The sequence below is a fragment of the Micropterus dolomieu genome, linkage group LG17 (genome assembly GCF_021292245.1).
Source record: "Micropterus dolomieu isolate WLL.071019.BEF.003 ecotype Adirondacks linkage group LG17, ASM2129224v1, whole genome shotgun sequence".
NCBI lineage: Eukaryota > Metazoa > Chordata > Actinopteri > Centrarchiformes > Centrarchidae > Micropterus > Micropterus dolomieu.
The window spans coordinates 23,989,614-24,013,530 of record NC_060166.1 but is presented as its reverse complement, the minus strand read 5'-3'; the positions used below and the strand labels follow the sequence as shown (position 1 = coordinate 24,013,530).

Below are 23,917 nucleotides of genomic sequence, written 5' to 3'. Positions count from 1 at the left end.
GGTGAATCTCGCGGACTCGACTCGCAAGCATCGGTATGCACAGATTTGATTGGCTGAGCAGCGTCACATGAGACGATTGGAGCACATGCGATTGGTCTGTGAGTTTCCTGGTCCTCTAAACCAGTACAGTAAATGCTAGAAAAGCTGCGCGGGTTAAAATAGAAACGCTCCGTCACGAGGTAGTAAGTCTCAATAATAAATGTGCTGTAGGTCGGCGGTCCGGAGAGGACGGCGGCTGGGTCCGGATCCGGACCGCGGTCCGCCTATTAGTGACCTCTGCTGTAGATCATTAGAATCACGTTGCCTGTTATAAGTATGTCAGAGATAGAGTGACTTCTAACTAACAGGGAAATAGTTAACTATACTAACAGCTGAGTGAATGGTGATTATAGCTCCATATTAATTGTGCAGACTGAGTTGCATTAACTCAGTACATTTTCAGTCTGAACGAATATATAAGGCTTTCATTTCTTAACTTTGGTCCTCTTGAGTCATCTTGTCTACTTTTCCCCTTCGTTTTGGCAGCAGGAAAAACAGTTTTATAAAAACTGTTACATAATAATCTTAACATAAATTCATATTCATAATAGTTTGTTCATCATAAGCCAAAAAATCAAAATGGCTCTATAATAATTCCTACACTTATTTACAACCCTTGTATTTATTATTAGCATACTATTCCTACTGTCTCTACAGCTTCTTATTCTATTCCAGTTGTGTGTTTATATAGTGATATATACACTGCTCACAAAAATAAAGGGAACACTAAAATAACACATCCTAAGTCTGAATTAATTAAATAATCTCATTAAATACTCCTTTCTTTACATAGTTGAATGTGCTGACAACAAAATCACACAAAAATTATCAATGGAAATCATATTTATCAACCCATGGATTTCTGGATTTGGAGTCACACTCAAAATCAAAGTGGAAAACCACACTACTGGCCGATCCAACTTTGATCTTAAAACAAGTCAAAATGAGGCTCAGTAATGTGTGTGGCCTCCACGTGCCTGTATGACCTACAATATGATCCCTACAACGCCTGGGCATGCTCCTGATGAGGTGGCGGATGGTCTCCTGAGGGATCTCCTCCCAGACCTGGACTAAAGCATCCGCCAACTCCTGGACAGTCTGTGGTGCAACGTGGTGTTGGATGGAGCGAGACATGATGTCCCAGATGTGCTCAATTGAATTCAGGTCTGGGGAACGGGCGGGCCAGTCCGTAGCATCTATGCCTTCCTCTTGCAGGAACTGCTGACACACTCCAGCCACATGAGGTCTAGCATTGTCTTGCACTAGGAGGAACCCAGGACCAACCGCACCAGCATATGGTCTCACAAGTGGTCTGAGGATCTCATCTCCGTGCCTAATGGCAGTCAGGCTACCTCTGGCGAGCACATGGAGGGCTGTGCGGCCCCCCAAAGAAATGCCACCCCACACCATTACTGACCCACCGCCAAACCTAGGGGCGGCTGTTAATCGGAAGGTCGGCGGTTCAATCCCTGGCTCCCCTTGGTTGCGTGTCGAAGTGTCCTTGGGCAAGATACTGAACCCCGATTTGCCCCTGGCGGCTGTTCCGCCAGTGTATGAATGAGTGTGAATGCTAGTTTCCGTGTGAGCACTTAGGCTCAGTGTATGAATGTGTATGAATGCAGATGTAGTGTAAAAGCGCTTTGAGTGGTCGAAAAGACTAGAAAGGCGCTATACAAGTACGGAGCAAACCGGTCATGCTGGAGGATGTTGCAGGCAGCAGAATGTTCTCCACGGCCTCCTACACGTCTCCTGGCCTGTCTACTGGTAGCGATTTTCAATCAGTGTTGCTTTCTAAGTGGACAGTTTGATTTCACAGGAGTGTGATTGACTTGGAGTTAAACAACACAATGTAAGTTGAGCTGTGTATTTCACCTTGCTGAACATCATATCATATGATATCACACACTCACATGAGATATATTTTACAACAGCTACTAAGTGGACCTTGAGGTGAGATTGCTGTTGTTCGCTGCGTTACGAATGTTTTTGTGCTGTATGCATTGTAGTATTGTATCCAGACTGGGCCTCCAGAGTGATTTTCTGTCACCATGTGCTCTCTGTTTAGGGTCAAATATCACTCCAACTTATTTGAGATTTAGTCACTTTCTTGAAATTACTTACTAATAGTTTAAAAGAATACAATAGAATAAAACGGAATGAAGAATAAAAAGTTACTGTGTAGTTCTTTCTTGTCTCAAATGACAATCTTTCTAAAGTTAACCCCACCCTGTCCTGTGTGGGACTGGCTGATTTGGTGTCGTCCTTCCGTGACAACTGCGTCTTAATCTAATTAACTGCTGAGTATTTGGAGCTCCTGACCTGTACATGTAGGAACTATTGAGGTTTAATTTTGTTAAGGACTTTATGTGCGATTGTTTGTTCTTATCCAATGCAAAGTAGGACTAAACCTTCATTAGTTGATTTTGATCTCTGCTGGCAGTGTTTCAGGTGAAGCATTTTTGTTTACCTTTATTTGTCCAGTTAAGACTGAGTGCACACACACAGCAAACAGGATAACACAGGATGTTGATTATCCTGTGACTATTGTAGCATACCTACTTTTGTAATACAAATTATGACTATTAATATTCAGAGAATATTTATTCATAAACGTCAAAAAGGGCACCAACGGAAATTCAGTTCACCCAGGGTCTCCGGACCCCTGGGTATGGGTTTTAATAATTATACAAATATTCAGTAGTAATCAGTTAGTTAAAGGCAGGGTAGGTAAGTTTGAGAAACAAGCCAGAAACTAATGGATTTTGAAAGTATCCAACAGAGAAACTACCACCCCGTCCCTTCTGGGCTCCTTCCAAAGCCACGCCCCCAAAACACGTGAACGCGCGTTGCCGACACAGCAGGAGGACGAGGACAGTGTGACGAGTGGAGAGCAACGGCTCACATCAAGGGTAAGAAAATATCCAACTTTATCATTATGAAAACAACTAACCCGGCTGTTAGTACTCACTATCACGCTAGCATGTTATTATTGGATAGGTTTAATTTTAATACGTAATAACGAGCTGGCTAGCTAACTGTTAGCAACAGGTAGCTGCGCTAACAGATGCGGTAACATTGGGCAAAGCTAAAAACAGGCTGATACACATTTTCCCGTTTCCATCAGTTACACTACACGAACGTGTATTTTGCGGTAGATTCATAACATGTACGTTGTTTTGCATGTTGGAGCTTCCGTGGTGACAGCATTATTGTCTCTGATGAGGACTGCACCCCAGAGCCAAGCACAAACCGGGACAGGCCCGGGGTCACCGCGGTGAAGTTCGTTTTAAGTTGGATATTCGACAGACATTCACCCAGGATCCAGTGACGGCTTTTTAGTCAGTTCACCCAGTGACGGTTGTATTAGTGCGGTTAGCTCACCTCTGATGGCTCGCTTTTAACCAACGGGGGTTAGCTTAGGGACCATCAATAAATTACAATTGTGAAAACAGTGTTATGGGAGAATCATCATTTTCTTTCAATAGCTTCCAAGTCATGTGACGCAGGGACTTCAAACCAATGCCGAATTGTAGTACTACACTGGGCAAATGAGACACATCGCTTCATGTTTGATTTGAGTGCATATTTTATTTTATATGAATATTTATTTATATTTTTTTCTTCAATAGATTCCATTTCAAATGATTTAGGGACTCAAAACCAATGCCGAATTGTACTACTGCCCGTTACACATATTACACACCTCTTGTACAACTGCAGTTGTACCACACAGAGTCAGTCATTTTCTTCCACAGCATTGAGCAGATTTCAAAGAAACACTTTATTTACACAACGGACATTCCCAGTTTCCTTTCTTTGCCTCTTCATATTGTGTGCTGTCCATTTCCACACACTGAGCATGGAACCACCGTTCACAGCCATCACACTGGACCTGTGGAATTGAAAAAAATCTACAATTCGGCATTGGTTTGAAGTCCCTATGTCACATGACTTGGACGCTATTGGGGGAAAAAAAAGGCATTATTTTCCATAAATTATGAATAAATATTAATATAAAATAAAAAATGCACTCAAATCAAATATGAAGGGGTGTGTCTCATTTGCCCAGTGTAGTACTACAATTCGGCATTGCTTTGAAGTGCCTGTGTCATATGACTTGGAAGCTATTGAAAATACAGGCATTATTTTCCATAAATTATGAATAAATATTAATATAAATTCGAATATGCACTCAAATCAAATATGAAGCGGTGTGTCTCATTTACCCAGTGTAGTATTACAATTCGGCATTGGTTTGAAGTCTCTGCGTCACATGACTTGGAAGCTATTGGGGAAAAAAATAGCACTTTTTTCAATAAATTATAAATAAATATTTATATAAAATAAAAAATGCACTCCAATCAAACGTCAAAAGTCCCTGCGTCACATGACTTGGAATCTATTGAAATAAATAATGATTTTCCCATAACACTGTTTTCACAATTGTAATTTATTGATGGTCCCTAAGCTAACCCCCGTTGGTTAAAAGCGAGCCATCAGAGGTGAGCTAACCGCACTTATACAACCGTCACTGGGTGAACTGACAAAAAAGCCGTCACTGGATCCTGGGTGAATGTCTGTCGAATATCCAACTTAAAACTAACTTCACCGGGGTCGAGGCGAAGCAGAGGAGGGAGGGCTGCCGGGGTCCGAGGAAGAAGAGGCAGGGCGGGGAGGACGAGGTGCAAGCCAAGGAGCACATCTTCTAGGACCTGTGTCGAGCTTCACGCTCCAACAACAGCATATGAACAGGTATATCTATACATATATATTTTAATATTAGTCTGTTATCTCCCAGTGTACTTGTCTCAAAGTTTCTCTGGTTTATCCCCCTAAGCCCTTTGACTGTCAAAAATAAAGTGCTTTATAAATGTAATCCATCACTATTGTTGTTACTTTTTTATTATCGTTTACTGATTACAACTAACTACAGCTCTGCTTCAGCCATCTGCTCATCTGTGTCATGTACATTGACCTGGTGTGTAATGTGGACACAGAAGTCCTGTTAGAGAACAACAAACCCCTGTTCAATAAAAATATCTGATCATGTTGATGAATGTTCTGTCCTATTACACTGATCTTTCCAATTTGGGGTTCTAACAACTATATATTCCTTTACAGGCCAGAATCTGAGGACTGTGGACAACATCCAGACTACAGTGTTTCCATGCACCACACATGGCTGACCTTCCAGACCCAGGACAGAGTAACAGACAGTTCAGTCAGGCAGCATACAGACAGTTTGTAGTGTGGCAATGTGGAGCACTTGGTCACAGCGTCTTGATACTAAGTTGCTGTTTCTGGAAGATATAACTGTTATCCTGATCCACCAGGACGATACAGAGGTTTAATCCTAGCAGGGTGGAAGATGTAATGTCACCAACTGCTACACAAATTATTCCCTCCACTGTGTGAATGAAAACCTGTACATTGTTTTCTTTTTATGCCCAGGAGGGTAGAGAAAATACAAAGATATTTTCCCTGTTCTGGATAATATTTTCATTCTTTTTTAAATAAAACATTGAAAATGATAAATGCATTTTCTTTACACTTGCAGCTTAAACAATCAAGCAACTACATTTATGTCTGAAATAATGACATCCAAATGTGGTATAACACTTGTTGATTATTATTATTATATACTACTAAAACTACAACCTATATCACAAATAGATCATTTTTAACATCAACATCAATAAAAATAAGTATACAGGAATAGACAAGGTGTGTCCAGATGTATCTTGACCGATTATGAAGACAATTCAGACTTTACTCGTAGCATCGTATCGCTGCTGTGGAGATGATTAAATACATCAGTCACCTCTCTGACATGATTACCACATTTCAAAACCAACCAGCATTACTTTTTGTTTTATATTTTGCTGTATCTAGCAACACAGTTGGGGCAGGGACACCTGACTGAACCCCATGTTGACGGGGATCATCAGGTCTCCTGGTTCTGCTTCTAGCTATCTCCTCAGTAGCAGACCGGAGGAGGAGGAGGGTGGCACTGTGGAGGTCTGCAATGTAACTGTAGTCCTTCTCCACCTTCAATGAGTACAAGCTCCACTTCCTGGACTTTTTGTTGTACACCGTGCTGTACCTGATAATACAGAAAGGATCAGCTTAATGAAAAGTTTGAAACACCTGACATTGTTCTCTTATAGAGTAATTAGTAAACTATTTCCACATAAAATGCAATCAATAACAATAAATCAGCACCATCTATCTGTATTCCTCATACTGTTTAATATTTTTTGACTCATCACTTATAAATGTATTAGTAAAATGCACAAGAATACTTATAATGCAACATACTGAATTGTGTCATCATCTTTTCTCCTGGCTGGTCTGTGGACACGGTGGTTGTAATCCAGACCAGCCAGCATGGTCCGATCAGTGTACTGGTGAGAAGCACAGGGTGTTGGGAGACTGCAGGTGACCTGAGGGCGCAGTAGAAATAAAACATACAGGATTTTTTACTTCTGGTAAAATAAGTAATGGCATAACACCAGTTACAGTAAAAGGTTTTCACACAGTAGGTTTAGCTACGAACAATGTCAAACTATATTATAGGTAGCTTATATACCAGAAACACAGATACTTTGCGGGACCATTAGCCATCATTGTTTATGTACACTAACGTTGAAATGTCTTTCTCATAACTACAAACACACAGCTACATCATTTGTAAAAGAGTAACATACAGTCAAACAACGCCTGCAGACACAAGATAATTACACAAACAAATTAGATACAAGGTGTAAACATAAGTGTAATAAACCTACATGGTGACTAACTAAACCGGCGCAGTCTACACCTACATTGTCTTACCTAATATTAGCATTGGAAAACAGCTCGTGCTGCTGTTTTCCAGCTCACCTACAGCTAGATATAATTCATCGTCTCTACTCTGGCTCCTACACCAGCCTGCACTCGTAGCAACCGTTAGCTGTATGCTAGTAGGTAGTAGGTAGCTACGTTTGCTAGCGATGAAAGTAACAAATTACTATGAAAATGGTATAAACCAGATTACCTGTCCAGCAGAAATAAAGCCACCACGGTGTAACTTTTCAGCCCCTTGGTATTCCTCAATTGTCACTATTGTTGAAAAGCCACGCAGATATCACCTCCGGTCTGACCGCTTGGCTCGTCAGGTCTGAGCGAGCTGAGCGGGTGCGCGCACTGGGGCAGCTCCTGTAGCAGCACGGCTAGTAGCCATGGCAGCGCGGGAGAGTGACAGTCAGCCAGCCAATCACTGCATTCGGTGTGGCTGTGTTTACTGCAGCCCTGAGAGGACTACAGACAGCCGATTTTTATACGCTCTTTTTCAGAGCACCTAACCTTTTAATATGCATTGGTGTATAAAGACAGTTTTAACAAATATGACAACAAGTGTTTCAGGAGCAACTTAAATCAATCAGTCAATCTCATATCAGAGACTAACTTGTATTTTTCAGCATTGCTTATTTGGGGGGACAACATTTTTCAGGTGTGGTGAAAACAGTGGCCTGCTTAATTTATGGTTGAATGAAATTACAGTTATTGATATCACTCTGTTCTGGTCAACCGCCAGATGATATTATTTTGCTGTGTTGTTTATCTTGTAAGTTTAATAGACTTATTTCAGCACCATGTGGTGTTCAAGCCTGCTTCTCTTCATGTAGGGACATTCATTATTCATTCATTATTGCTTGAAGTGGGAAAAAAATAGGTGCCCCCACCCCCACCCCCCGCGCACTATCCTCAATCACAAGATGAAACTAGTAGATATTATAACATTAACAACTTTGCACATTAACCACTTCATTTTTTTGCATTCTGCAAATCAACACATTTTCTGCACCAAGTTCTGGAGGAAATGTCTTTATTTATATGAAGGGAAACTAAATTAAGGTGACAATTCAAAATATAATGGAATATAATTAGAATATAATATATAGAAAATAATTACATAATTCAGTAATCAGCTTTTGGACAATGAAAATTTGTTTCTTCTATATTTCAATTGCATTGCATGTTTTCCTTTCATTTGTGGTTGCTGTTTTTCAGAATATCAAAAAGTGATGGAGACATTCAGATTATGACTTGTCCCCAGCGTCCCCAGTGTAAATGATACCTATCTGTCAACACTTTTAAATGTCCTGTCCCATCCAGGCTGTGATTGGTTGGTTCATGACAAGCGTCATTGACGAGCTACATTCAGCACATGGCCGCTTGAAAGACGCCCGAGCTTCTGCGTACCAGGGTGTTCCGGCCCACTTCAAGCCCTGATTGGGATTGTAAATGATGAAATGGACAACTTTGTCAGGAAGCCCAACATTTTTATTGGGCTGCTATTTACTTACCACTGACTTAGGCCATTTTTCAGCCTGTACTCAAATCCTATGCTTGCAATCTCCTGTTTGTTTTTTCCTTTTTAAATTTACAGTTTTATATTTCTCTTTCACCTTTTTGTTTGTCTTTACTGTTTTAACATTATCCATAAAAGTTACTGGTCACATCAGACCAGGTAAGGCCTCTGAATTGAGCAAATGTCCATATTATTGATTATTAAACTTTTCATTACTACAAATATAATTATATATTTTCTCTTATTTCAAAAGTTACACTGTCTTGCTTTAAATGTCTTGTACTGTATTTGTTATTCATGTCTTTAGTGCTTATTTGAAATGAGATGTGATCAAAGCAAAGAGGTAATACACATTTTCCTGCAACTTCTTCAGCTACACACTGCTGCCCCCTACGTGTCACTGCGCTTACTTTCCATTAAAAAAAAATGCTTTCAGTTGACTCTGTACATTATTTACACTCTAGCTTTAATGATTAATTTTGGTGTGATTTGCTTATATAGTTGCAATTTGTCAAACATTAATATTGCTTATATGTGCAATTGGAAACATATAGCATGCTGTATATGATAAGGCTGTCAAACCTTACATGCTGGTAAGCTATGGACTTGACTGGAGCTTCAGCGTTTCCTACCCATCATCAAATGCGCCTTTCTTTGCATATGTTTTGTACATGCTCATGTTATTCATTAATAATGACTTATTATTCCTTCTTTATAGCCTGCCCCTATAAGATCCTGAGATGAAATCACATGATGTGGGAGAGAGAGGAACAGATTTGCTATGAATGGGAGATGACAACAGGCTCACACAGACACAGGGACATGCTCATGCTTCTCTAGCCTTTGCTGTAGCGTGCATGACTACCGCTGCAGTCATAACGATGTAAGAGAGGAGAACAAGAGTGAAGCAGGCAGGGCGGGGCAGGGAGGCAGGAGAGGGAGGAAGCTGCTCAACAGACGACCAGAGGGAAAGGAGGAGGGAGAGAGAGAGTGTATCCACAGGACGCGAGTGCTGGCAGCAGAGGAGGAGGGGGGCTTCCAGACTGGATGGGCCCAGCAATGCCTTGATGGAGTATGGGCCAGGTTTTAGGATTCTCCCACTGCCGTGAGTCTGCTTTTGTTCTGCTGTCTCCATCTGCATTTGTTTGCCTCACTGTACCATCGTCATATTCCAGCTCAACTTATTTTCTTGCTAAATGCTGTTAGCATCGTATATGTTTGCTCAGCCTCCACCTCCCTCCTTTCCTGCCTACTGTCCTTTCCTCTCTCCTGCTCGTACCTTTAATAAACACATGGCTGAATGGATGGATGCAGTGCAGAAGGAGACCTATTGTGTTGTTGTAGCCTCCCATTGATTTGCAGATGTGTGGTTGTGTACGAGAAGGCTTTGCAGGCAGACACGTCAAGAATGCAAGTTATTTCTCCTTCTGTTGTGCTTTCTTAGCTGTGTTTTATTGTCAAACTATTTACATGATATCCTCTACAAATTAAAGGGGTTTATGGTTCTTTGCATGTGTTCATACATGTATAGAAGAGAATATGCTGCATTCTTTACTCTGACTGGCTAATGTCATGCTGGCTATCAAATGAAGTGAAGGCCTTTACTGCTGCCACTTCAGTGCTGTAAGGAAATGAGTCTTTATTCACTGGCCTACAGTATGCAACCATGTTCCTTTGATCTGAATTTGATGACAGCATTTAATGTTATTTTGTGTAGAGGTTAATATTTATTGATTGGCATACCAATTTGTAAATACAGTGAAATACAGTAGATGAGTGTACAGTTGTGATAAATCACAGTTCACTATTATAACTTTTCAAAATGACTCATAACAACATACTCTGCAGTGTGTTGTCTCTTTTATTGTAGTAATCATTTCACGTTAGTACACCTACGATGAATGTTTTGAGAGTCATACTATTGAAATGAATACGTGATGGTGGAGTGAATGGATTTATTTATTTATTTATATTTCTGACTGTTTTGCTTCAGCGTGTTTACTAGCAGATTTATGTAAAGTGTTGACTGTTTTCTTCCAGAGGAATATGGCTCTGTGGCGTCCACTCCAGACTCAACACCTCCATGCACTGATGGTAGGAAGCACACGTGACACTTTATCTATCCGCTGTGAAACTCAGTCACACAACATTTAAAAATAAGAAGAAGAAGAAGAAGTAGAAGAAGAGATTCCCTCTTCCTGAAACCTTCCTTTTGAAAGTAACATTAAAAGAATACATCTGAACACCTCTCGTACAACTAAAACATAGGCCCTGAACATCCATGGGTAAACACAGCAGTACATTTTGATCACAGCCACATTTTTGAAGGAGAGATTTCATGCACTCATCAAAGAGGGTTTCATTTACTTTAGATGTCACAGCGTCTTCTCCCAGACATCAAATGACACACTTGGCTGCTTTCATCTGACATGTCGATTGATTAAAAGCAAAATCACTCTTTTTGTATGACACTGAACTAATTTGCATATAGGAAGCAGTAGCCTCTATAATTGAATAGTGCTCATGTGGTCAGAGTGCATTGTTTGACATTTAGTCTCTGTATGTCTCTCTGTGCATTGGGGGTTACCATATTTCTTTGTTTTTGTCTCCATTCAGGCGGAAATGAGGAGTCTGAGATGTACGAGCTGCAAACAGCCAGGGAGTGGTCTGACGATGAGGACGGGGGAGATGGAGGTCCAGATGATGACGAGGGATTGGCTTCATCCCCGTCCATCTGGGGCACGCCGCGTCAGAACTCCTTTGAGCTGACTTTCTCTTACATCGCCATCGCCGAGCCAGAAGCGGTGGGAGCATCGCGACACCTCCGTGACCGACGCAGGGGCGGCTCTCGGGGAAGCCGCACTCCTTTGATCCGCACGGACACCCTGGAAACACTGTTGGACTCCCCCGATGTGGACTGGGACCCTCAAGCCTTCCTTAGCCGAGAGGAAGAAGAGGAAGCCTCAGAAAGGAGAGAGCAGGAGAGGGTCGAGGCGAGTGTAGCGGAGAGGAGGGAGCAGCACAGACAAATTGAGACTATTACAGTCCAGCCCTCTCACCAAAATCTGGACCCAGAAACTCAGGGGAGAGACGCAGGAATCCAAAGAGATGAGACCCCGAGCAGTCTGAACCAGATTGATCAGCCTCCCTCTCCGTCCCTGTCTTCCCAGCATCAGACCTCCTCACAGATACTTCAGGGTGAGAAACAGGAGAAATGTGTGAAGAGGTTGTTTTAGTCTGTGTAGTGCGACATATTGGAAGACTAAAAGACGCATTGTCTGGGAATGCTCATGATGCCCCAACACAAAGATGTATTTTTTAATTATTTTTTCAACTTTGTTCACCTGGTGATAGCTCAGAGGCAGACCTTATGACAAAACATGACTACAAGTGAATGGTGGCCAAAAGTCAGTGGGTCTCTATTTGGAAAAGGACCTAGAGACATTTTATGATCTTTCTGTTCTGGACATGTGTAGTAAATATAGTAATAAATTTAGTATTTAGGTATATGATCAGTGTTCATATTTTCCCATTTCCAAGTAGGTTGTATCACACATTCAATTTGATGTAAAAATGATACGTTGACTAAAACTAAGTTGCTGTCAGCTGTAACTACCACCTGCGACAGCGTGGCTGGTATTATTTTGTGAGAATCTGTGTGTGTGAGTGTGTGACGTTATGGCAAAATGTGGTCTTGAAGACACCTATTGTAGCGGGAACTACCCCAGAAGCAGTTTTGAGTACTTTGCCAGGTGTTTATATGTCTGTCTGTCTGTCTCTGGACAGATTGTGTCAACGTGACAACCATGCAAGATGCAGTCATGAAGGTGTGTAGTTGAGACCATGATTAGTGAATACTCAGGTAATAATGTAGGAATAAGTACTGTGTACTCATGGATCGGAACATCAACATGTTAATAGGTTTCGCAGCTTGTGTGATCGCATCGCAAGATGGCCTCTAGCTTTTTCAGTGTGAGTGTTTTTAGCTGTATCATGAGAATAAAAGCAGGAGCCCAAATTATTTATTATCAGCCTTTTCAGACGGACAGAATTTATTTGGACTCATTATTTTACTCCAGAAAGTCATTCCCAATATCTTATGGTCAGTAGCTTGTCTACATAACTTCACATCAATATCTAGTTTATGAAAATGGTAAAAAAGTAAATCAAAACATAGGTTGACAATGTTAAATCAGCCTTAAATTCAGACTCTTGCAACAGATATTATACTTTGTAATAATAACTTACTAGCTTGTAAATATAAAAGTCAGAACCACTACACAAATGTTGCAGTCCAAATACTGTGGCACGTTGTGGTTTTATAAAATACAATTTAATATCTTTTGTCAGTAATTTTGAGCTCAAGCTGAGCATGTGCAACAAGTCACGGGTGATGTCATCATGATAGTGACGTCATCTTCTGTTTCCCGGTAGCAACAGCTTCACAGACCCCCGAGCCAGAGTCCCCAATCACAAGGGAAACCATTTCAGTCAAGCTGCTCACATCTGTGCGACCCAGAGATCCAGCGTCCTCATCATCAGCTGCCATTGGTCTGAACTCTCAGGAACAGCTGGTCAGCGATCACTGGTTTTCAGCATATAACCTATCAGAGGACCCAACAGTATGCACCCACATAGCAGGTACAAGATTCACATCTTTAAATGTTCTCACTCTTCTGACCACTGTCGTCCCATCTCCCTCCCATCTGTCTCTCTTGGTCTTGTTGCTGAGCGAGATCCTTCCATTGTGCTCGTTAATCAATACTTTAAAGAAGGTAAATATCAGATTTCGCTTTCAGCTTGGACCTTCAAGAGCAGGCAGACAAAGATAGATCCCCCCTCCCCGCCGGAAGTCCTGGCTGTTCATTGTGTCTCCATGGTAACCCTCTCTCGGGATTTCAGGAATGATTGGCTAATTGTGGAGAAAACATTCCTGGCATTTGCTTACTTTTTGGACTCACACGCCATCACTGCTGATGTCAGAGTGTATCACTGTTTGATACACACACAGAAAGAGAGACAGGTGTGTGTGTGTGTGTTTGTGCAGTTTGTTGGTGCTTTAGGAGTGAGTGAGACACAGAGAAAGATAACATCCTGTCTTCCAGTTTGATGGCATTTTAAGTGGACCTTCAGTCAGAGTAGAAGTCTTATTTTAGTGGAAATGGGGGGCCAGTAAACCCTCAGACCGTTGATGAATGTGTGGTCAGGCTGATGACAGAGTTTAGGGTGCCGTGAATAAATAGCACACATGCATCTATTGGGGTATCATATTTCTTCTGGATTTATTACTTGTCTCAGGGGCTGCAGTAGTAGTAGTAGCGAAAACCGTCAAATATCAAAAGCTGGCATAGAATGAGTGGTCAGTTTTGATTCTTACTTAATCTTTGATCAAACCGTTTCTGAATCATAGTACACGTTCTTGCACAGTTAATTGTGTTTAGACAACATTTAACATTTGAAAAGCTTCTTTTGTTAAATGAAAAAGGTTGTGTTTTTTTAGAACAACAAGGCAATTTAAATTATACCAAACCCTACTTTTTTGACTATATGCAAGGTATTGTGTAACCTAAATACATATGTTTCAGCAGTTATCTGCAGACTAATATCCTGATGTTGAGATCAACAGATAATGTAAGAAAATATATGATAAAAAGCCCATTACTTAGTTAGCCAGGTTTCTGAATCGCTACCAGCATCTCCAGATTTTTCCACAATTCAAATATAGTGTATAAATCTTCTATGGAGTTTTTACAACAAAGTAAGCTTTATTTTCAGCATTTTAGCTTTATAAGAAAAGTGAATTCATCCCCAGAAAAAGCCACTAATATATTATGTATGATAAGTATTCATTATCAGTAGTGGTGGCACAGAAAGCTTTGGCTTGGTGACATAACAGAAAATAAATCCTGGTTCTCTTGTTTCAGGTGTCAGATGGCACATGACTATGAACAAAACTCAATATAACTTGAGTTCAAAGGAATACCTTGAATTTATTGTGTCAGAATTGGCTTTTGCTTTAAGGAAGAAGATCTGGTGATTTTGAGAGCATTGTGTGATTGTGTTGTGAATAATCAAATATGTATGAAGCTCTTGGAGTCTCGAAGAGTGGTGGGCGGTGCTGTGAACAAGATTATTTTGGGCTGTCAGGCCTTTGGACTGCTGAGCGAGCAGGGGTTGGCCAAAAACAGCTCAGAGGGACGAGCAGAGCACAACAGGACCGAGAGGGGGACAGAGGGACTTGGGGGAAACTGGAGCAACAACCAATATGGCCAGTAAAGGTGAGACCGTGGGGGATAGGATAATTTGAGACAGCAGAGTCCAGCTAAGTGGACGATGTTTAGGTACTTGTTTACAGTCATGAGCTGACAGTCAGCTACTGCAAAGAGCTGTGTTTGATCATTCTGAAAAGAAAAAGTAGAAGAAACCTATAGATTCAAGCATGAAGAGGTGGAAATCACTAGGGTTCAGTAGTGGGCTGTAGAGTTTGTAACTTTGGTGAGAAAGCCAGGGAATTGAAATCAGGGGACTGAAGGTGAGAATTGAGCGGATAACTCGCTTCTCTTTGATCATTTTACAAGCAGAGTCTCTGGAGTTGGCGGCTTCCTTTAGCTGAAGGAGTGTTTGGCTTCTGACTGATGAGCTGTTCAGTTATAGCAGTCCATATCAGTGACCTTAAATAATTACCAAGAGCAATTCAAATGAGTATGATCTGTCTTGTGGTATACTTTTTGCTATTGTAGTGTGTAATAACTTTGCCAATGGGCTTTCCTCATTAAGCTGAAGAGCTGGCATGAGCAGAGACATTTCAGACTGTAGTACTACAAGATTTCCTGGACGCATGTGATTAAGCTAACGTGATGTGGGTCAAATGAAATGGATGTTGATGAGATGATGTCAGACTGGGTTAACAAAGTGTGAATAACACATGATTTATGTTCTTATTAGTTCGGCTGGATTATTGAATCCTTCATGCAGTCACTACATCAATACTATTATATTATTTATTTAATAAGTAACTTAGTTGAACGATTAGTACAAATTCTGCTGGTTTAGACTGGATTATTGTGGTATAGAGAATGTCTTAATATTTTATCCCAGAAGCTGAAGTGTGGTGGAGAGTGGATGATCACTGAGTTAGCTGTATCATAGTATCTGCTGACACATATTGAAGTTAATTAATGTTAGGACAACAGATTTAGCAGAGGTACGTTATAGATGGCAATACAAAGAAAAAAGATTTGAAAACTCCCACTTAAGGTCACCTAAAGGCTGCAATGTTTATTACACCCAACAATACCAACAAAGTGTTGTAGAATAAAATGCATGTTTTCTCCCACAAGTTGTAGATTATGGAAGCCTTACTCGGCCATCCATTCGAATATATTTCTTACTCCATTTTCCCGTGATAATGGGCTAATTTTCTTGAGATCTCAAGATAACGAATGTTATTTTCCCGTGATAACGGGATAATTTTGTCGTGATCTCGAGATAACAAAATAGTAGTTTAACAGGTGTCTGCAGGATAGTTTCTTAATAATAATTTCAAAAGGGTTTCCAGTGTCACTGGTTAGCTCAGTTGGTAGAGGACAGGATAATCAGTCAAAGGGTTGTGTGTTCAATCCTCAATAAGGCAAAATTTTTTTCTTTTTTATAATCCTCTTCAACAAGGTTGTTGAGAAGAGACTGTTTCATATGTTCACAATAAAGCATGTGCTGGCCTGTGTGCTTCCCGGCAATTGGTCCAAGTCCATCAGCCTATGGACTTTTCATTCACCCATCATTCCCAGGCAGAGGAAATTCCTGCACTTCTTATTCAGGGGAATCCATTTAACAATACACATTTCCTGACTGTTTCGGAACTTTGGAAATAGCCGTTGGGAAATGTGTGATTGGATTCCCCTGAATCTCTTCTTTGTTGAAGAGGATGATAAAAAACACACAAAAGAAGAAAAAAAATCATTGAGAGCAAGAGTTGAACATGCAATCCGAGTTTTATGCTAACCAGTGAGACTGGAAATTTTCTTAAGTTATCCCAAAGAAACGCACCTGCCGACCACTGTATTCAGCTATGGTTTGTTATCTCGAGATCATGAGATGATTATCCCGTTATCACAGGAAAACAGAGTTATGAAAATATTTGAATGGATGGCCATTTAGTGCTTCCGTAGTAGATAACACCAACGAAGCTTGATACTACCCTTATGTCTGTCCAATATGAAGGTGGATCAAGCAGCTAGTTAGCTTAGCATAGCAGGAAGACGAGAAACAGTTGGAAACAGCTAGCCTGGCTCTGTCTGAAGGTAACTAAATCCACCCACCAGCACACATAGAATTCACTAATTAACACGTCATCATGTTTGTTTCATCTGTACAACAACTAGTGTAAAAAAGACAATATGTTAAGCAACCAGCGGAGACTCCCAGAAGTCACTGCCCATGGCCAAGAAACATAACCTGATCATACACCCCATCATTTTTACGCTTTAGCAGGATACAATGTGTTAATTAATGAGCTTAAAGGTGTGTTTGATGCCTTTGGACAGAATCAAGCTAGTTTCCTCCGATTCTAGTCTCCTTACTAAGCTAAGCTAAGCAGCTGCTTTCTGTAGCTTTATATTTAACAGACAAATAAAGAGCAGTAGCAATCATATCATCTAAGTTTCTAGTTTCCAAAATGTTGAATTATTCCTTTAAAATAAAGACCTCCAAGGACTCCATCAAGTAGATTCATTCTCATTTTTACACGCCTTCTGCAGTGCTGCTTTACAGTGTGTTTAACAAATCCTGGCTGAGTAAAGGATAAATACAGGGTATGTGTGGGTTGTTACATAGTACAGTACAATGCCCATGTTTTTAAATATAGTAGTGTCTTCCATGTGTCCTTTGTTTAGCATAGGCATTGTTCATAGATTAAATGCTTTTGCCTACTCTGACACCATGTGCTGAGTAACCCTGTCCCATAATGACAGCAGCACAAACAAACACTTTGGACAGGTGTGGTCCAGGGGCATCATGGGTATTAATTGTGTGCAGTGATGCTTATAAATAACCCACCTGCTGTCAGTGCGCTTTATTCAAATAAGCTTCCTTCATTGTAATGCTAAGGCTTAGCATTTCACCGAATGACAAGCACAAAGAGCTATGCCTGTCTGACAGTGCTGCACCATACGACATACCCTGCAATTACACAACACAGAAACACTGCTTTTATTTCGGACTGTGCGCTATACTTTTTTTGATTCAAGAATTCAAGCTAGATAAAAAAAATCACATAATTCTTCTTTGAATTTGATTTGACGCCGCAGTCTCCATGGCAGCTGTTGCTGGGTGACACCAACAGGGTGTGGAAAGGGAGCCCATGATGGCCTGACATCTATCAGCAGGTGCTGTGAAAGGCTGCATTTAAATTTTGCTCAACTGCTTGCCTCCCTCTTTCATCTGAGGGCTAAATTTGGCCCGAGCTGAAGCCTGACATGTCCTCATAGCTGCTGTGTGTGCTCTCTCGTGCCGGAGAATGGAAATCCCTCTCTGCCTCTTTCTACCCATTTCTACCTCTGGCCTCTCTTCCCCTTCCTGTCCCCTTGTCGGAACTACTACATATTCCTGCCACTCTTCCTCTCGCTAGTTCCCTGAAAAAAATCAAGACCTTTTGTAAGGGCCGGAGGCTGAGCGATGTTGCTGCAGCTGCTCTCTGAAAACCAGGAAGGATGCAGGAACTCACAATGCTGTCAGCTGTGTGCAGCTAGAAAAGCTCCTTTTTGAAAAATCATAAACCATCTTGTTTATCACTGATTGATACCGTACCAACAGTATGTAAATAACACTCTAGACTGGTTCAAGACCTCTGACCTCGCAGCAAAATGTCAAATTCTATCATCTGTTCAATGATTCAAATTCAGATGTCTTATTATCAGTCTACTGTCTTAACAACCACCTATATGTTTTCCCCCTATGTTATTTCTTCATTCTCTCCACATTACTATCACCCTCTCCCTGATATTTTCTTACTTACCTGTCTTAACGTTTTATTTCTCTTCCCCCCCACCTTTTCTTCCCTCCTGTCTTCTTGTCTTTCAGTAATGGACCTGATCTACTGGAAGGACACGGAGCGAACAGGCATGGTGCTAACAGGGTTAGTGGTCGGCCTGCTGTCCCTGTTCCAGCTCAGCATCATCACTGTGGTCTCCACAGTCTCCCTGGCTGTCATGTGCTTTACCATCTCAGTGCGCATCTACTACCATGTCCTCTACATCCTCAGCTGGGGCGATGGAGAACACCCCTTCAAGTAAGATGCTATGCTAAGAAAGTGGTCAAGACAGGGAACGGTGACACAACACACAGGTGGATTCACTTCATTCAGTCACAGTGAATAAATGTTGATGTCACAAGTGTTCATTCAGCCAAAAGCCTTTCTGTTCCAATTTCAGTTTTCTTTCTTTTATTAAGCAGATTCACTCCATTTTAAAATTCACATTTTGTTTACTGTGCTTACATCAAATAATAAAATATCTAATGGCTCTAATTGGTTATTAATTGGTGGGGTGTTTCTATTAGCATAGCTGTGGTTATGTGGAGGCTCAGGCAATAATTGTGAAAACAAGGCTTGTAGTAAACATGATGTGTCAGTGTTTGTGTCCTTGTATGCTAATATGTTAATGCAGGTCCCAATAATAAATAGCCAACTTAAATGCTGCATAGAATAAATTGATAAAGCCTGGTGGTGATTTCGCACTTTGAAATGCTTGGACCTTTTGACCTCTGGACACTGACAGGAGTTACAGGAGGGGATTTATTTTTTAGCCAAAGAACATTAATCACTGTCGTTAAACATCATTATTTTGTAAACAGTAAAGCAAGGATGACAAGAGGACAGATAAAATAGTATAAATACTACACAGAGGCATAGGAATAAGTGTTTTTGTTTATCATCAATGTGCCTTCCTTTTTCTGCATCTCATGTCCTCTTTTTGTTTGTCTCATTTGCTCTCAGGTCATACTTGGACCTGGACATCAGTTTCAGTGGAGAGGAGGCTGACCTCTATATGCAGAAAGCAATCGTCATGGTTCTGTCTGCTGTTGACACTCTGAAAGGACTCTTTTTTGTGGGAAACCTCTTTGAGTCCCTCAAGGTGAGCTGTGTGTTTGTGTGTGAGAATGCAGGCTTCAGTCTCTTGTTAACTCTCTTTATGACCCATTCTTAAAGGTTCACTTCTCCCTGTCCAGAACCTCCCCCCCTAATTAACCAAGACATCTGCAGTCTTTCATTTTGCTCTTCTGTCATCTTCCTCCCTCCATCACTGGAGATGACAGCATTGCCATGTCAACCATCTCTCTCATTATACTAGCTCAGAGCTGAAGACTCTGCTCCTAAATTAGGGTGATATCACTGACGGCAGCTGTCAGCCCCAATGACATATTTTTGGTAATCATGCAAGTCCCTTTGGAAAAAATCCTTTCAAATTTATTTTAATTGGTGCTAACAGCATAAAAAAGAGGCAGTCTGCCTCACATTTCTTATCTATGCTTTTTATCCAGCATCTGGATGTTCATCTCTTGCTAGCAGAGCCAAAGCATGTTAATGTTTATCAAACCTAAAAAAAAAAAATAGGTCAGAATCACATGTCATCACTCATGTCTGTTGCAACAGCCTATATACATTCTACATTCTAAATGACTTTAGGTTATTTCTCTGGACGCTAACTCATAAGGTACTGTAGTGAAGTAGCCTATGATGACATGGTGGATTTCTTCAATATTATAGCTCCGGTGGGAAATGGAGGCGGCTATTGATCATAGAATTTCTTGTTGCATCTCTGGCTCCTCATGCCAGTGCATTGAAGTAGACAAACTATTTGATAATTATAAAATCAAATTTTTCAGTTGATAGTGCAAACAGCCACTTGTGTGTTTATTACTAAATCAGGTCAGGTGCTCCTGAGCATTTACTGTAAATCCATACTATTCATCACTGTTAGAGTATAATAAGTAAACTTCACTGGTTTTATTGGAATACAATAGAAAATATTGTATTTGTGTCTTTATGAGCTGAGATATCCATTTATATTATTACACATCCAATATCTGCAAAAAGTCCGTAAAGTTCATCCCAAATATAAGTATGGCATTTCAGTAATTAACAGCAGCAGTTTGTGACCAGACAGACTTAACACAGTAAATGTCGAGTCAGTATGAGCTTACTCAGCCCCTAAACCCCGGGACCTCCCAGTCTCAACTCTGACCTGACCGGAATGTGACATGACACACAGAAGGAGGTACGGGGAGATGCCCGGGATCAGCTGAAATGTCTTTCCATCTGAGACATGGGTGTCCAATATCAGGACAACACTGGATTCCATGCACAGCACTGTGACTCTGTGAAATATATGGGGAAACACTGAGACCCATATTGGGATTCTCTTACTTTATGATCTATCTTTTCTTCGAGAAGAAAATTATATCATTATGGAACATTTTATTGAGTCACATGATAGAAATCCACAATATCATATAATACAGGGAATTATGCAGTACTGCAGCATGATTTACTGCTTTCTAAAAGAATTAAATTAAAAGTACACAGATTGCAATCATCATTGATGGTAGTTACACACTCTCTTTCTCTTGGTCTTAGCTCCTCGTCCTGATGTACCTTGTGACGTACCTGGGAGACTTGTGCAATGGCCTTACTCTGTTCATCATCAGTAAGAAACAAATATTACTGCTGGAAATATGAAATCTATTAATTAACTGTATGGCTGTCACAATAACTACTCTACTTTTCCGGCTTCTTTCTTCTCCAGGTGTGATCGCTCTCTTTTCTCTGCCACTTTTCTACAGACAACGCCAGGTAATAACTGTTTTAATTCGTTCTTCATACTGTCACTTTAACTCATCCTTTATTTCTATATCCATAAACATATGTTTTTGTGTATTTGTTATTTCTCAGGAGCGGGTGGACAGCTTCATTGCAAAAATCCAGGCCCGCATTGACAGTGTCAAGGACACGTGAGTATGGCGCCATCTTCTGGCACAACGTTGCCATCAACATATGTCTACAGGTATTTTCCTACTGTGCTCAGCTGACGTTAAGGGTCTGTCTCAAACCCCCACACTTGTGTCACGTATTTTCTGGTAGCTGCCATACAGTGTCCAAGTGCCCATTTAGGAATGAAAGCCTGTGTTCGGTAATCAGTCTCATCATGAAGGACACATATATGAGACACTAAAGCACATATTTGTATTTTGTAAATGGTAAGTTACCACATGTTACATATGTTCTGATTATTGAAGTTCTGACAAATGTATGTTTTGAATTATTTATTAAAGGCGTGCCATGGTTATGCTCCTATTTGCTATTATTATTTCTAGTGCTAGAATACAGGGACATACATTTTTATTAATTACAGCAGGTGATAGTGTTGTAAGGCTGTTTTTAGTGTACATGTGTAAAGACGTTTAGACACAATGTACTGCCAGTAAGATGTAAATTTGGATCAAAACAAAAGTTTCACTGTGGTATCTGGTGATAATCTTGTAACAGTGTTAATAGAACATCAAGTCAGTAATGGACCAGACTGAGATGTAATTGTTTGGATAGTATTTATCTGCCCTGGTATAATGATCTATCCCTTCAAATTCACTCACCTCATTCACTGTTTCCCCTGCTTCCTGGGCTACTTCACAAGAAAGTTGGATTTAATTAGATAGAACCAGAGTCAAAACTAAAGAGCTTTACAGACTAAGTGTTCTTGAAACATGCTATAACAGCTGCAAGCGGTATTAAGAAAAGTATGCATCAAGTGTGAGCCCAAGTAGCCTACTAAATACTACTGTATTTCTCTTTCACAGCTTTCAAAGACTCGCCCAAGGGGGTGGCCCTCCTCCTGACCCAACTCCCGGTGGCGCCAAACCCAAAACCCAGTAAACACTGATGGACAAGAACTTAAAGAAAAGCTCCCAGAGTTACAGGCTGCCACTTGGATGTCTTACCCAGCTGTCTGTGCTCAAAACTCCAGAGACTGGGGAAGGGAAGGGAGGTTACTTAAACAGACAATGATGATGATCACGCATGGTACTTTATACTCTACCTGTATCTAAGTTATGGGGTTAGAGGTTCAGGGTTTGGGTTTAAATTTAATCAAGATGTATGAATCCTGGATGAGACACTTGCATGTGACCATCCTTGGAAAAAAAATTTTTTAATGTCTTAGGTGGTTTAGAGCTGTCGTCCAAATGAGGTACCAAGACCAGAAATGGGAAGTTCCCACACCAACTGCTAGAAGCCAGTTGTGAAGGTGATTTAAGTGAGGGGACAAAATCTGGGGTCATCATTATTCATGGCAGCATAAAACTATTAAGGATGCATGTGTCAGCACATGTACTTTTCTGAATGCATATTCATTCTCATGACAGTTTGTGTGTGAATGCAAGTATGATTGTGTGTGTGTGTGTGTGTTTGTGTGTGTGTGTGTGTGTGTGTAATTCCTGTCGTACAGCTTGCTGAAATGAAACCTAAAAGCAATTAAAGTCACATTTCTTCTTTATTTTTCCAATCCTTTTGTTTCTTCTCCACACACATCCAGACATTCACTTTCATTCACACAAATCATTCGAGTTTTTGTTTTTCCTTGCCATGTTTTCTCTTGTTACTTCATTGCTTACACCACTGGGTGCTGCTTTACCCCATTCATTGATGTAAGTGGGAAGTTGAAACATAATATTCAGAGAGATAGATTCTCCTGCTACATGTTCAATAATTAAGATGTATCATCAATGGGAATGAAATCACTTGACAGGAAGTTTCCCATTGACGGAGCATCAGATGTACTTAAGGTGTCGGTGTTCATTTTAAGATTGGACGGATTAATGAAACAAAAACTGCTTTCAGGTAGATATCCTCTCTGAACTCTTAATGTGATGTGAAGGAATGTGGGAGTGTAATACAGCAGGTGCCTTTCTAACTGCAGGTTATAGTGCATGATCTGACAGCAACTTCCCCTCCCATAACAAACCACTTCTCATTACCTGATCATTGCCTTCCTGAGAATGGTGTTTTTGTACGTGTACAATACTTGTGTAATTGTACATGTGTGCCATGACAAGGTATCTTATACAGAATTGTAAGTAGATCAATTTTAGGAATAATAAAATTATTCAGGATACTCTGCAGCTCAAGTCCACATTTCCCTTTAGTGCTTGCATTGAAAGCTCTCACCAAATGTGTCTGTGCCTATGCCTTATTGTTGCACCATTTATCTGTGTGCTGCAGTGGAAGCATCGTTATATTAACAGACATGATCCATGACCCAAACATGGTGGCCTGTTAGCCTTAGACATCATGCGCTGCTTAGTATTGGACCTACAGTAGTTGCACACACACTGGCCTCCTTTAGCAGTATTCTGTACTAATACAAATAAAGCTTTTGTCTTGAACTTCAGCAAAGAATAGAGATGGCAGTGAAAGGCACTAATTTTCTTATCTATCCACACAGCTTAGCTTATACATAAAGGTTCATTCACTGAGAC

General features: G+C 40.6%; 1 protein-coding gene and 1 long non-coding RNA gene across 3 annotated transcripts in view; one reads left to right on the top strand and one right to left on the bottom strand.

Annotated features, from left to right (window-relative positions):
* The window catches only part of rtn2a (reticulon 2a), a 31,093-nt gene extending 8,149 nt beyond the window's left edge, over window positions 1–22,944 (top strand). The window contains exons 2-11 of one of the 2 annotated variants that reach the window (XM_046073049.1): window positions 9,111–9,497; window positions 10,433–10,486; window positions 11,009–11,590; window positions 12,827–13,033; window positions 18,470–18,677; window positions 19,383–19,521; window positions 21,024–21,093; window positions 21,193–21,239; window positions 21,339–21,397; window positions 22,241–22,944. In XM_046073049.1, the coding sequence (XP_045929005.1) occupies window positions 9,467–9,497; window positions 10,433–10,486; window positions 11,009–11,590; window positions 12,827–13,033; window positions 18,470–18,677; window positions 19,383–19,521; window positions 21,024–21,093; window positions 21,193–21,239; window positions 21,339–21,397; window positions 22,241–22,316 (1,473 nt within the window). In that variant the 5' untranslated portion in view covers window positions 9,111–9,466 and the 3' untranslated portion in view covers window positions 22,317–22,944. Of the gene's footprint in view, window positions 1–9,110; window positions 9,498–10,432; window positions 10,487–11,008; window positions 11,591–12,826; window positions 13,034–17,764; window positions 17,776–18,469; window positions 18,678–19,382; window positions 19,522–21,023; window positions 21,094–21,192; window positions 21,240–21,338; window positions 21,398–22,240 lie in introns of those variants that run through there. The other variant, XM_046073050.1, reaches the window with a different exon arrangement.
* Window positions 5,710–7,208, bottom strand: LOC123985500. Its single transcript, XR_006828688.1, has 3 exons — window positions 7,076–7,208; window positions 6,358–6,482; window positions 5,710–6,142 (listed from the first exon to the last, which is right to left on the bottom strand). It is a non-coding gene; the product is annotated as an uncharacterized LOC123985500 (long non-coding RNA).
* Window positions 22,945–23,917: the final 973 nt, after the last annotated feature.